This window comes from Cydia splendana, chromosome 18, assembly GCF_910591565.1.
Source record: "Cydia splendana chromosome 18, ilCydSple1.2, whole genome shotgun sequence".
NCBI lineage: Eukaryota > Metazoa > Arthropoda > Insecta > Lepidoptera > Tortricidae > Cydia > Cydia splendana.
Window position 1 is genome coordinate 13,340,709 of NC_085977.1, and position 14,362 is coordinate 13,355,070.

Below are 14,362 nucleotides of genomic sequence, written 5' to 3' on the forward strand. Positions count from 1 at the left end.
AGAATTCTTTTTCACGGGGCCCGCCGTTGAATCTATTGTTGTAAGACTTTGTAAGATGTTTGTTTTCGTTTTGTATTTTACTCGAGTTGGTTGTATAGTTGAGAATATAGTGTTTTGTGTTGGATAGGATAGGAAGTTTTATAAAATAGGTTTTCTTACTGTAGGTACCTATTTACCTACTTATCATGTTTAGGTATGAAAGAAACGTATTTGTTGTTTTTCATTTGTTTGGGAGGCAATAATTCCGCGTTTGATTCCGTTTGTACCATTTTCAACCATGGGATGAATCTCCGAAAGGTTAGCCTATTATGCCAATGCCATCAACCCCCTTTAGCTTTCAAAATGCCGAACTTTATCAAAGTCGGTTCAGTAGCTTAACCGTAAAGAGAAAAAACAGGCAGACAGATAGTTTCTCTTGCATGTTAAAATAAAGGGCCCAGGGTTAACCGGTTAAACCAGGAGGTAAGTACCATGGTTAGTACAATTCGACACTGGGTTAACGGTTTAACTGGTTAACCCCGGGTTAGTGGGATAGTGCATGTGGCGCTGAAGCTTACCCAGCGAATATTTTTTTACGCGCCGCCACTGGTAGGTATCAAAGGAAAGGTTTTAACTAAAGCCCACAGATTACCAGTTCGCCGGACAATATCAGCCTGTCAGTTAAACGCAAAAGGTGACAGTTCCGAACAACTGGCAGGCTGATATCGTCCGGCGAACTGGTAATCTGTGGCCTCCTTAAGAATACCATATTAAAATGCAAAAATCACTTTATTGATAACTTTCTCTTAAATAAATAATAGGTACTGTCATGCTTTAAGCACAGCTATTATAAATAAGGCTTATGTTTTACATTGCAGTTTTTATTTAAATTAACCATTAAATTAGAGATCATGCTCTAATATCTAAGGCCTAAGCGAAGTAACCACATACATAATGTAATTAATTAAATATAATACAAATGTTCCGACACTGAAGAGTACTGTCACAGAAAAACTATCAAAAACGAAAATACGATATTTGACCCTTCAATCACAACTGTTGACATAGGTGCGGGGAACAACATAAATTGGTTAGCATTTTGTCCTAATGAAACATTCAAGAAATTATGAAACTCACACCGCAGAACCAGAAATTATGAAACTCACACCGTCTCACCGCAGAACCGTTTAAGAACATGTTAGATGTTCCTCAATCCTCAGTTCCGAAATACACACTAAGTGTAGTTTTTATAATGATAAAAATAGTTTTAATTTTGTTACTTACATACACTGTCTTTTTATAGGAACATTGTCATAAAATAAGTTAATTGCTCAGCCATTTATTTCCTCATATAAGGTAAATGTGGCTAATTCCGTCATAGGGGCTATTCCGTCCACGAGCTAGCATAGGGGCTATTTCTCTGATTTTCAATCGTAGGAAAAAAAAAACCATTTGCTTTCGATAGCTGAAACTAAAAGCAATCGCTGCTTTGTCTATGAAATTGTCAATTATGATTGTTGTTCGAGTAAAACGCTAGTTGAAGGAATAGCCCCTATGACGGAATTAGCCACATTGACCTTACCTATGTCCTCATCATACATTATTTCAACGTAAATAGTGTAAATTGCCGAGGACAGAGTCAAGTGGCGCAAACTGGTATTTGACGGGCGTAAAATTCACGACGACGCTTGGTTTAAGACACTCGCAAGTAAGCGAGCCAAGCGTCATCAGCCCGACACCTGCTCGCCACGGGCACATTACACCTGCCAGGCCTGTGGTCGTGTTTGCCGCTCCCGTATTGGCTTACACAGCCACGAAAAACGTTGTCTCCCTACCTGACACTGCTTGTATAGTCTGTAATGATGAGTGTAAATTTACAACAATGCATAACAAAGCAAATTTTTAAATGGTAATGACACTATGACACAGGCAGTAAAAAAAATAACATGGAACAATAAATAAATATTTATTTTAATTATTACTAACAAACACACTCGACCATTTCCAGATCTCATCACATCCATATAAGGTCCAAAAATGCTTACTTCATGTCTTGTTTACGGTCTCCTATCACAATTTCGAAAAAAATTTACCGATGACCCATTTGGCAGACTTTCATTTGACCGACTGCATTTTTTCAAAATCCAGTGATTTTAATAACAAAACTTCCGTGAGACACAGACTTATTAAATATATTAAGAACGGGTCTCTCACGTATTTTAAGTCAAAAACGCTCGACATGTTTCACTCCTCACACACTCCTCGGTACGGAGTGAAACATGTCTAGCGTTTATCGACTTAAAATACGTGAGTGACCCGTTCTTAATATATTTAACATGGCCAGTGATTTTACTTAGTTTTTAAAAAGGCATCCTATTATAAAAAGTCATTGTAGTTATACTCGTAGGTTTATGTTTTTAAACGAACGAGCTTTCCGAGTTCGTCCCTTTTGAAAATCCGACAGATTTGAAAAATCGAACACTAAATATTTCGAGTTTGCGATAGGTATCATAACCTTTCAGAACTTGATCCTCCTGATCCTGAAGAACTCCTGCATCACGTCGTCGGTGACGAGCGCCCGCCGCGCCTGGTAGTCGGTGATGACGGGCGTCACTGTGTCGATGGCGATCTTCTTCAGCTCGCCTGTTAGCATCTCACCAGATTCGTAGGATTTTTTTATCTGAAACGAAGATGTCAGCTTACAATGTGGTTTTAGTGTTACTATATCTTACAGAAAGAAGTAAAAGTTGCAGGTGTCCATAGGCTACGGTGACTGCTTACCGTCAGGCGGGCCGCATGCTTGTTTGCCACCGACGTAGTATTAAAACAAATAGTGCGCACAATACGCCCTGCAGCATTTCATAGTTCCGCTGTTAAATTAACGCCTACAATATTGTAGAACTCTGTGCCTCTTATGAGTCCTTTCTAGACTGTACCTTTAGTACCAAACGTAGACACCATAGGGCGCAGCACAGGAGCCTTTTGCAGGCAGACCTTCAACGTGCATGTTCGCTATAATTCTCGTGCTATGTAAGTACCATCATTCACACTCTTAAATAATGGTCAGTTAACAGTACTGCTGCTAAGACACAGTCCGTATTTAAGCGATGACAAATAACGCGATCAAACATATTCGCATGTTTGTCAATTAGGACACCTATTTGAGTTAAATTTTTGATAGCGCGTTCGCCAGAGTAAAATTTGCGAGAATTGTGATAATCGCGTAGTCGCGTTGTATACGCGCCGGGCCTCTAATTTATTACAAGAAAAGAAAGCTTACCTGCGCCAGCCTCTCGTCATCCTCCAGGAAGAACGTGAGGTACTTGTATGAGATGTCCACCTCAGTGTTCCCGCCCTTCTCTCTGTGCTCCTCTACCGTCGCCTGCCCGCCAGAAAACGCGTACTTGTTGATCTGAAATTAAGGGCCTAATTAATTAAATAATATGTAATTTAAAATCTTCCGAAAAAATATAAAACATATCTAAGAACAACTGCTATATCGTCGGGTGACAAGCAAAACTCACTAAGTACTATCAAAAAATTAAAGTAACAATGCACTTTATTACACTTGTAACACGGTTTATTGTCCAATAATTTCAATGATGTTACTTAGTGACTTTTGCTTGTCACCCGACGATATATAGTGTAGTCTGTACTGGTGTGCTGGTGTATCATAAATATTCAGAAAACCACAACTATACCTATCCGTTTTGTGAATAATGGGGTTGGCAACTGTCAAAGGTTTGCATAGATGGCGCCATCATAGCTTGCCCCTTTTTCTATGAGATTTGGCTTAAAGAGCTGGCATCCAGGGCAATAAAAAAAAAACAAAAATTTGACACAATACTAGGGATTGACAGGCAAGCTATGATGGCGCCATCTGCTTAATACTTCGACCGGCCAACCCCTTTGGGCACATTCATTCGTGTAGAAATCCAAAAAATCTTCCATCTTAAGAGCCAACAGGAGTGGTCATTCCTCCATACAAACGTAGTCCTCGTTTTCCTCCGTGGTTTTTGAAGCTAGAGCAATGATTTTTTCAACACAGATTAATATTGTCAATATCTGTGTCGGACCGTTTTGCTTTTTTTGATATTTTTGTTTTTTAAGGCGCTAGAGCCCTTCAAAAACGGCCAAAATGGCCTAATAGACTATGCCGCAATGAGAGGCGTGGTATTCAAAACTGATATCAATTAGCCAAAAAAGCAAAACGGTCCGACACAGACAATTTCATAATCATTTAGATTTCCAAATTTGGTTACGATTGGTTAAGTTTTGGGGGAGGAAAAAGAGGACTACGAAACCTCGATTTTTGTCATTTTTACGCAGGATTTTTCGCCTCAGCTGCAGTTGTCCCTATCGCACTAATTTTAGGGGCGGAGTCAAGTTTCTAAATACGTACACAGCCTGAAAAGTGATGGGCAATAGTCGACATTTAATGTCGATAATCTAGTGATGTAAGAAGTTATCGATAAACCGTCTTGTGTGAAAATATCTAGATCCTAAGATACAAGGGGTTTTGGGTTGAGAGTAGGGAACACATTTTTGTAGTTATGATATACAATCTATTATGAACTTTTTGATTCTAATATTTCAAATTAGAAATCAAAATCAAAAATATTTTATTGCATGGTTAAAATGGGTTAACAAAATTTTTAGGTACCTACAGGCACGCTTCGTAATTGTCGAGCAATTTAGGGTCCTAGCTGAATTGGTTGTTCCATACTTACTCGTGCTCTATGGAATGTCCAATTTAGCTAGAACCCTAAATGGCTCAACAATCACGGAGCGTGACAGTACAAATGATTCATGTTCTGTATATCCTGCCCTACAATGGCGTTAATATTTGGTTGTCATATCTATACTTCGTTTTTAAGCATTATTGAAAAAAAAAATAGTAAATACTAATATTAACCACTAAGTACATAACTATTACAAAAAATCGGGCAAGTGCGAGTCGGACTCGCGCACGAAGGGTTCCGTACCATAATGCAAAAAAAAAACGAAAAAAAAAAGCAAAAAAAAAACGGTCACCCATCCAAGTACTGACCACTCCCGACGTTGCTTAACTTTGGTCAAAAATCACGTTTGTTGTATGGGAGCCCCATTTAAATCTTTATTTTATTCTGTTTTTAGTATTTGTTGTTATAGCGGCAACAGAAATACATCATCTGTGAAAATTTCAACTGTCTAGCTATCACGGTTCGTGAGATACAGCCTGGTGACAGACGGACGGACGGACGGACGGACGGACAGCGAAGTCTTAGTAATAGGGTCCCGTTTTACCCTTTGGGTACGGAACCCTAAAAAAGCTAAATAATTATACGATTGCATGCTTAAAAAAGACACGTCACCTTCACTCTAATGCTAAACAAACGAAGAATAAGAACTAACAGCGATAAGACCGCCTGTTGCTACCTTTATCTACATTGTAAATCGGTTTTAGGGTTCCGTACCCAAAGGGTAAAACACGGGACCCTATTACTAAGATTCCGCTGTCCGTCCGTCCGTCTGTCACCAGGCTGTATCTCACGAACCGTGATAGCTAGACAGTTGAAATTTTCACAGATGATTTATTTCTGTTGCCGCTATAACAACAAATACTAAAAACAGGATAAAATAAAAATTTTAGTGGGGCCTCCCATACAACAAACGTGATTTTTGACCGAAGTTAAGCAACGTCGGGCGGGGTCAGTACTTGGATGGGTGACCGTTTTTATAAATAATGGTACGGAACCCTTCGTGTGCGAGTCCGACTTGCACTTCGCCGGTTTTTTTTTAATTTGTTTTTATGTTTGTGGTGTAATAAAGAATATTTTAGAGTCAGACCAAGAAAAGTCTACAGCAATTTTGATAGCACACGCAGTGCAAGTGTTATTTATATGTCATAATTTCATAGAAGCGACGTTTGAAATAATACTTGCACTGCGTGTTCTATCAAAATCGCTATAGATTTTTCTTGGCCTAACTCTTCTTTAAATTACAAAGTAAGGCCTAAATTATAAAATAAGGCCCATCAATGTTTTTTTTTTTGTGTTTATTAAACTTGATATTTTGTCTATAGTATTAGCGGACATGGCCTCAAAATTTAAACCCGCTTAAGAATCGGGCCTTATTTCGTGCATTATATACAATACTACCCATTTTTGTGTAGTCATTATTTATACTATAGAAGCATTGTTTGAGTAGCCAATTATTTAAACAGTATTTTTTTAAAGGGCAACGGTGGCAAAATTTTAAGGTCTGGATAATAAGATACAGATCTTAATAAGGATATCAATGTAAGTGAATGTTACCATGACTACCAAACAAACAAATGTGATAGAATTTGCCAGCTGGCATTGTAACATTCAGACAGTTACCTATGTACCTAATCTGAAATATGAATAAATTAGTAATATTTTAAACAGGAAAGTAAACCGAATTTTGGCCTTTTGCTGGACACAATCACAATAGTAATTTGTTTTACAAGAGGGCAAAGTTTATCGCCACCGGTTGATGCATTTGCAGCACCAATGGTAGAAAATGCAAGCTCATCATCAACTGCATAATCGACGTTTGATATGACTATTGAATCCGAGCTTTTTGATCATGAATCATGATAAAACAAAATTTTAGAAGGTCGCAGAATAGTGGATTTAAAATATTTATTTTCTGTGATCTCAAATATCAGGCACGATCATACAAATTGTACATTTGCTGATCTTGCCTTTGTCATTGAAAGACGTAAGGGTTTACACAGAGAATATATATTTAAGTGTAATATGTGCAAAAAAAAAGGAAACGATACACTCTGAAGACCCAAAAAGAAAATGTTAGTAAATACTGCTCCTCCCCATGGTTACTTGGTTCCTTATTCAACCTACCTGAAATTAAACGAGTAGGTTAGTAAATTATATCATTTTACATTATAAAGTTAAATGTTTAGGTATCTCAATCACTTACTCACTGGTGGACATGGACGCAAAATTTTTGCCCATCTACTTATACTATCTTATAAAAAATGAATTTTGAAAGTTAGCACGCTTAAAGTTCGTTTTTAGGGTTCCGTACCTCAAAAGGAAAAAACGGAACCCTTATAGGATCACTCGTGCGTCTGTCTGTCTGTCCGTCTGTCACAGCCTATTTTCTCGGAAACTACTGGACCAATTAAGTTGAAATTTGGTACACATATGTAAATTAGTGACCTAAAGATGGAAATGTTTTTTTTATAATTTTAAAATACATAGGTTCGAAGTTATTTAAGAAAACAGCCAAAAAATTACCATTCACCCCCTTTTATCTCCGAAACTACTGGGTCTAAAATATTGAAAAATACACAAAATAGTTCTTTACCTATAGATGACAGGAAAACCTATTAGAAATGTGCAGTCAAGCGTGAGTCGGACTTATGTACGGAACCCTAGTTTTTGCATTAAGGTAACAGATTTTGACATGTCTTATTAAAAATTACCATTGAAAAATAAGTCATAGCAAATATGTTAGAATTATAAATCATATTAATCATATTAATGAGCAAGAGCACCCTAAACCGGCGAGCGTGTATGAGGAATGTTATGAATGTGAAGGGAGCGAAAGTGGTATGTCAGGATCGTAGCAAGTGGAAATCCGTGGTCTCTGCCTACCCCTCCGGGAAATAGGCGTGATTGTATGTATGTATGTATGTATGTATTAATCATATACTTTTTTATATTCTTTTGCTTTCATAAGTAATATAAACTAATTTTTGAAAGCGTTTTTCAATAATTATTAATAAAAAGACACGTCATGATTGTTTACCTTCTTTCTAATGCTAAAAAATAACGAACTATAATAACCGGGCCTTATTTGGTACAGAACCTTGATTTGATAGGTACATCGGATATTCTGGGCCCCTGAGCTTGTTACGTAAAGGACAAAATGGTGACATGTGGTTAGAGCTGATACTGTTAAACTAGTGGTTCTGTGCGCTAAGTATAAAAAATAAGCTTCAGCGAACTCATTAAGCCTAGAAAAAACCCTACACCCTACTGCCACTTAAGTCAGTCTTGAGTCTTTGAATCAATTTCCGTAGTAGTACTAGTACTACTAAGGTACTAGGAGGTAATAAGGCCTATAGTAGGTATAATAAGGCCTACCTGAAAAATAATGTTCTTACAACAGTGTAACCGTGTTAGTTATTTGAGTAACATATATGTAAAGTGATACAATTAAAAGCTAACAGCAAACCAGTACATAAATTATATCTTATGTACTTCTTATGAATTACACTCTTATAAAGGTTTCGGCTAATTACGCTTAATTACTTGAATAAAGGTAGATGAATTGCGTGCGGTCCAATAGGTAACCACAACTCACGGAGTCCAAAACAATAAGCTGATCAGCAAAGTCAAGTAAACAAAGCCAAGTCACAGTAGTAGAAAGATTATCGAGTTCCGTAAACGTAAGCCGGGTCAAAAAATTCAATCGCAACACAGTAAGTAATAAGTGAACGCCTCGTGGCAGTAACGCACGAAAAATAACATTGCAAATTGTCGGCAATGAGGCGCGCGCGGGTGCAAGCGTACGCATCTGTGTGCGTGCATTACACACACAAATACAGTCTCTCACGCCCCGTCAGAGCGACGGGTATATTCAGCTTGAAATCTCAAAATTGACTTTTAGCTCAGCTCCCGTTTCGTCTTAATCGCATCTTTATCTGAATCCCCCGTAGGGTCGGTAAGTAAATACATAAGTAGTGTTATAGTTTTTGATGAAGTAAAAAAGGTAATTGGTTAGGTATAGTAGTAGGGCGAGCTTAGGTATCTTCACATCTAAGGCCGTTTTACTAAATTACCTTGTTTTTAATCTGTTTAGCCGTGTCGTTAAGGAAGATGGACGCGTTAGGGTCGCTGGCCGACATCTTGTGCTGAGCGCTTTGTAAGGCCGGTAGGAAGGAAGAATGTAGTAACGCTGGTTTAGGCATCTTTGCCCTACCTGAGGCCATTCTGCTAAATAGTTACCTTGTTTTTGATCTGTTTAGCTGTGTCATTAAGGAAGATGGAATCGTTAGGGTCGCTGGCGGACATCTTGTGCTGAGCCCCTTGTAAGGCCGGTAGGAAGGAGGAATGTAGTAACGCTGGTTTGGACATCTTTGCCCTACCTGAGGCCATTCTGCTAAATAGTTACCTTGTTTTTGATCTGTTTAGCCGTGTCGTTGAGGAAGATGGACGCGTTGGGGTCGCCGGCCGACATCTTATGCTGAGCCCCTTGTAAGGCCGGTAGGAAGGAAGAATGTAGTAACGCTTGTTTGGTCATCTTTGCCCTACCTGAGGCCATTCTGCTAAATAGTTACCTTGTTTTTAATGTTTAGTAGTGTCATTAAGGAAGATGGACGCGTTAAAGTCGCTGGCCGACATCTTGTGCTGAGCCCCTTGTAAGGCAGGTAGGAAGGAAGAATGTAGTAACGCTTGTTTGGTCATCTTTGCCCTACCTGATGCCATTCTGCTAAATAGTTACCTTGTTTTTGATCTGTTTAGCAGTGTCATTAAGGAAGATGGAAGCGTTAGGGTCGCTGGCCGACATCTTGTGCTGAGCCCCTTGTAAGGCAGGTAGGAAGGAAGAGTGTAATAAGGCAGGTTTGGGCATCTTGAGTCGGGCGGCGACGTCGCGAGTCATACGGAAGTATGGGTCTTGATCGATCGCGCAGGGAACTAGGCAGGGTACCTGGAAAAGCAAGTGATTGTTAACTGACGAAATGTAAACCTTACTGCAACGAGATAAGGTCTCCCAATGGTCAATTTAGTGCATTAGTATGTACATAATTTAAAAGATATAACAAGTGAAAGTTGAACAGAGTCCTTCTAAGTTATCTCTGCATCGATGACGTGACAGAGTGAGGGAGCTCCGCGATAAACATCAAATTCCTTTATAGTGGCCCTGAATACTTGATCACTGTGAAATCAGTGCAGTTTGCTTAGATGCTATCAAGTAACTTGTACAAAGTTTAATAATTTTTTTTTTAAGGATTGATAGCATCATTTAGAGTTGCTAGAATCAGCGCGTACTCTAATGCTACGTGGAAAAGTGAGTTTTCGTTTTTTTAGTTTTCACGGTGTATGTTATAAAACTGTTATAAGTTATTTAATTCTATGATCTCTAAAACTCAACGACCAATGATCATACACATTGTATGGACTGACGTTTATCTGACATGGCTATTTTTACGTTACGTATACATTTGACGTGGCCCTCCCCCGCAAAAATCGGCAGACTGTTTTGTACAGAAAATTACAGACTATGCGTCCTCCTCCTCCAAAGCTGAAATTAACCAATCAGGTCTAACTTACCACTTTATTATCAAATATGAAGGGGAAACTAGTAGAGAATGCGGGCGCAGCCTCGATGGAGGGGAAGGTGATCTACTGATGACGTCAGTCATTGTTCATTGGCTGAAATTGACCAATCAGGTCTAACTTACCACTTTATTCTCAAATATGAAGGGGAAGCTAGTAGAAAACGCGGGCGCGGCCTCGATGGAGGGGAAGGTGATCTTGCCGATGACGTCAGAGTCGCCGAACCCGAATATGCCTTTCACCTGGTTGAAGGTCACGCACTTCTGTATGCGAAGCATGTTTTGGTAGAATGCTGGACACTGGCTGGAATTATAACATGAACTTTTAAATGTAATGCAAATGTATAATTTCTTCGAGCAACACGGAAGGGAGGCGGCATTCGCACTATTTCCCCTCTGCCGAGGTACAAGATTAGCGCGTCAATCTAATCTAGCGCGGGTAATAAAACTAGTTGCACTTGGATTTTTCACTAGACCGAGTCCAGACGCGCGCGTGAACACTGCTGCACAAAAATGCCTGTTTGCTCGGTTTTTTGTTATAAAAAGAGGTCGGGGACATCAAATTTACAAAAAGAAAGTGTTACATTTCACATGTAATATTTTTTTTTTACATATCATACGTTTAATTACATTCAAACACAATTATTATATTTTAGTCTCATGTAATTGTTGGATTTATCGATTTTGCTCGCTCAGTACAAATTGCGGATCGGTCGAGCGACAAATCCGACTTCTCATCTCTCAGAATACAATAACATACTTCAACGAAAATGTGTTAGTGTGCGTGTTGTGACACTTGTCACTCGTCCGTACACAAAAAGAGATCGAGGTTTGCAAGATTTGTCTTTGACGTGTGTCATTTTCTATGTATTTGTGTCGTCATTACAGATTGGATTTTGTATGTAAGTGTGTGAGAAGTGCGACTGTGTGCACCTTTCCCCCCGCGAAAAATGGCAGAAAGATTTGTACGGTGAGATATCGCTTGGGCCCCTCCCTTCCGATGTGTCGGAAGCCGGTGTTGCTCGAAGTATAATTTAAAACTTCATTAGAATATAAAAGCACAGAATAAGGAATAGTAATAATACTACCTGCATACAGAAAGGAAACTTCTTACAAAACCGAAGTTTGACAGCGATTCAGGGTCGAATCATGCTGTCCCTTTCTAATATATGGTACTATCCCTTTTGGCTACTTAGGGTTGTCAAAATTCAAGTCGTTATCTATTCTGTGGTCTTACACGCAAAACGGACGTCAATTTGTGCCACCCCTAATAATTGCTCGGAGCAATGCTGAGCAGAACGGAGCCGATAATGCCCGAAAGGAACGGAAAGGATGTATTTCTGTTGCCGCAAATACTAAAAACAGAATTAAATAAATATTTAAGAGGGGCTCCCATAGAACAAACGTGATTTTTTTGCCGTTTTATGTGTAACGGTACGGAACCCTTCGAGCGCGAGTCTGACTCGCACTTGTCCGGTTTTTATTGTTATTACTCACCCAATAAAGTCCAAATCATTGAATATGAAAGTGTTCTCCGGATTGAAACCGACCGCAATGATATCTTTCGCGTTACTGTGCGCCATTTGCCGCGCCTGTTCCACTTTAATGTCCCTCCAAAGAACTTTCTCGTCGTCGGTGAGCTGGATTATGAGGGGCACGTCGAATACATCTTGAAGCCACCTGGAATCAATCAATATTATAAGAACTTTCTCGTCGTCGGTGAGCTGGATTATGAGGGGCACGTCGAATACATCTTGAAGCCACCTGGAATCAATCAATATTATAAGAACTTTCTCGTCGTCGGTGAGCTGGATTATGAGGGGCACGTCGAATACATCTTGAATCAATAGATATTTCTGTTATAGCGGCAAGCATGACTTACTTAGTGAACATGAATGGAATCATATGCCCAAGATGCATACTATCTGATGATGGCCCCCTGCCAGTGTACAGGTAGAACTTCTTGCCAGCTTCAACAAGGTTGAGGATGCTATGCAAGTCACACTGGAAGACTAGATGAGAAGAAGGACTTACTTAGTGAACATGAATGGAATCATAGGCCCAAGATGCATACTATCTGATGATGGCCCCCTGCCAGTGTAGAGGTAGAACTTCTTGCCAGCTTCAACAAGGTTGAGGATGCTATACAAGTCACACTGGAAGACTAGATGAGAAGACGGACTTACTTAGTGAACATGAATGGAATCATATGCCCAAGGTGCATACTATCTGATGATGGCACCCTGCCCGTGTAGAGGTAGAACTTCTTGCCAGCTTCAATAAGGTTGAGGATGCTATACAAGTCACACTGGAAGACGGACTTACTTAGTGAACATGAATGGAATCATATGCCCAAGGTGCATACTATCTGATGACGGCCCCCTGCCAGTGTAGAGGTAGAACTTCTTGCCGGCTTCAACAAGGTTGAGGATGCTGTGGATGTCACGGTGGGAGAAGAATATGCCACGCCGCAATAAGTGGTGAGCTGAAATTAATAGAATTAAAAATATTGAATTCTAATGGATTAAATACTAGGTTAACTAAATTTAATATAATTGCAGACTATGTCACTACTAAACGTGTACGTCGGCATTGTAATATACAGAGGCTGACACACCGCTTGTGTGATGTGTGTGTGCACAGCTCCAACATTTTAGCGCACATGCATGTGCATGGCTATTGCACTTGGCTACTATGGCCTTGCACATCTCTGGTGAAAATGCAGCCTAAATCTAAATTACGATCCTCAATATTTTTTTACATTTAAAATAATGTACTTAATGAAAAGTTTACCTTTTTTTCCAGTAACCTTTTCAAATCTTTGTATAACTTCATCATCAATCTTGGAACTGCCAAATCTTTCTGAAAACAATTAATAATAATCATGAACAAACAATGGTAATATGTACACCTGTTTTGTGTTACCTGTAATGAGGTATTGTATAGTTTTGTGAATATACACAGATTATGTGTAACATGTTCAATTCGCCGGGAAGTTTCTTGGCCAAAAACACATTTGCTAATATGGTTTCATAAGTAATACATACTATTTTAGAGGATAAGCGATTTTTCATACATATTTACCAGTTTATTTGTGTAACTCATAATTAACCATACTTTGCATGGGGTCTTTCGACCCCCTGCCACAGTGAATGTGTTAAATTCAACCAGATATATATTTAAGCCGAATAAAATTAATGGTACTTACTTATCAATTTGTCATAGTCTATGCCTGTCTCCGACTTTCCAGAGACATTCCATGGATCCACCACATCATCATCATCATTCACAGCGAGGTTGTTCATCTGTTCTTCTGGTGCTTTGTCTTCTGCCATGATTCAGGTGGCTACACACTGAAATCCATTTGAAAAAATATGAATATATTAAGTTTCTTATCAAGAGTTGGTTTTCCCCACAGCTTTTTCTTTATTACTATGGGTTTAAAGACATTTTATTGAAGAGAAACACCAGCTACATACGTTGTAAATAAAAGGCGAGAGTGTGTCACTCAAAAAACTAAAAAAAGTGTGATTCCTTAACAATATGGTAGGTTAAGTGAAATTTAATTACAGAATTTACTAACCTATCTTAATAATTCGATACTTGGGGTGATACTGATAAGGTTCGATATTTTGAATACTGTGATTGTACACTGCGGGAAATATGATGCAATTTGCTGAAAAAGCAACATCGATCCAAATCACTGCCGAAACGGTGACGAACAGCTGCCGCTGAGGTACCGCAAAACCTGAAAAACCTTCACACGTCATGAGTTGTCAAAACGTTTTGTTCGTACGTTAGTAAAATATAAATACTTACAAAAATCAATATAAAAATAAAGGTTAAAACATGTTTTTTTGATAACATGCTTTAATTTATTAAAATATAATTTAGTATTATCTTCCCGGAGTTTTCTTTTATCTGTTTCTTTGTATTAATACATGCTTTTGTTTAATAATTGTCCATGAAGTAACAAAACGCACTTACGCAAGTATTGCCAGCGCTTCAAATCATTACTCCCTAATCTCCCTATTACTATACTGACTAAACAACTTGTATTGTAGCATTTGC

At 38.8% G+C, this 14,362-nt stretch overlaps 1 protein-coding gene across 1 annotated transcript; it reads right to left on the bottom strand.

Moving 5' to 3' along the window:
- Positions 1–1,862: 1,862 nt before the first annotated feature.
- LOC134799615 (tryptophan--tRNA ligase, cytoplasmic) lies at positions 1,863–14,035 on the bottom strand. The gene is made up of 9 exons (XM_063772054.1): positions 13,875–14,035; positions 13,500–13,644; positions 13,085–13,153; positions 12,617–12,776; positions 11,789–11,971; positions 10,418–10,595; positions 9,457–9,663; positions 3,260–3,391; positions 1,863–2,659 (listed from the first exon to the last, which is right to left on the bottom strand). Exons 2-9 carry the CDS (start codon positions 13,624–13,626, stop codon positions 2,498–2,500), a joined length of 1,218 nt encoding a protein of 405 aa, XP_063628124.1. The 5' UTR covers positions 13,627–13,644; positions 13,875–14,035; the 3' UTR covers positions 1,863–2,497.
- Between the last annotated feature and the right edge of the window lie 327 nt (positions 14,036–14,362).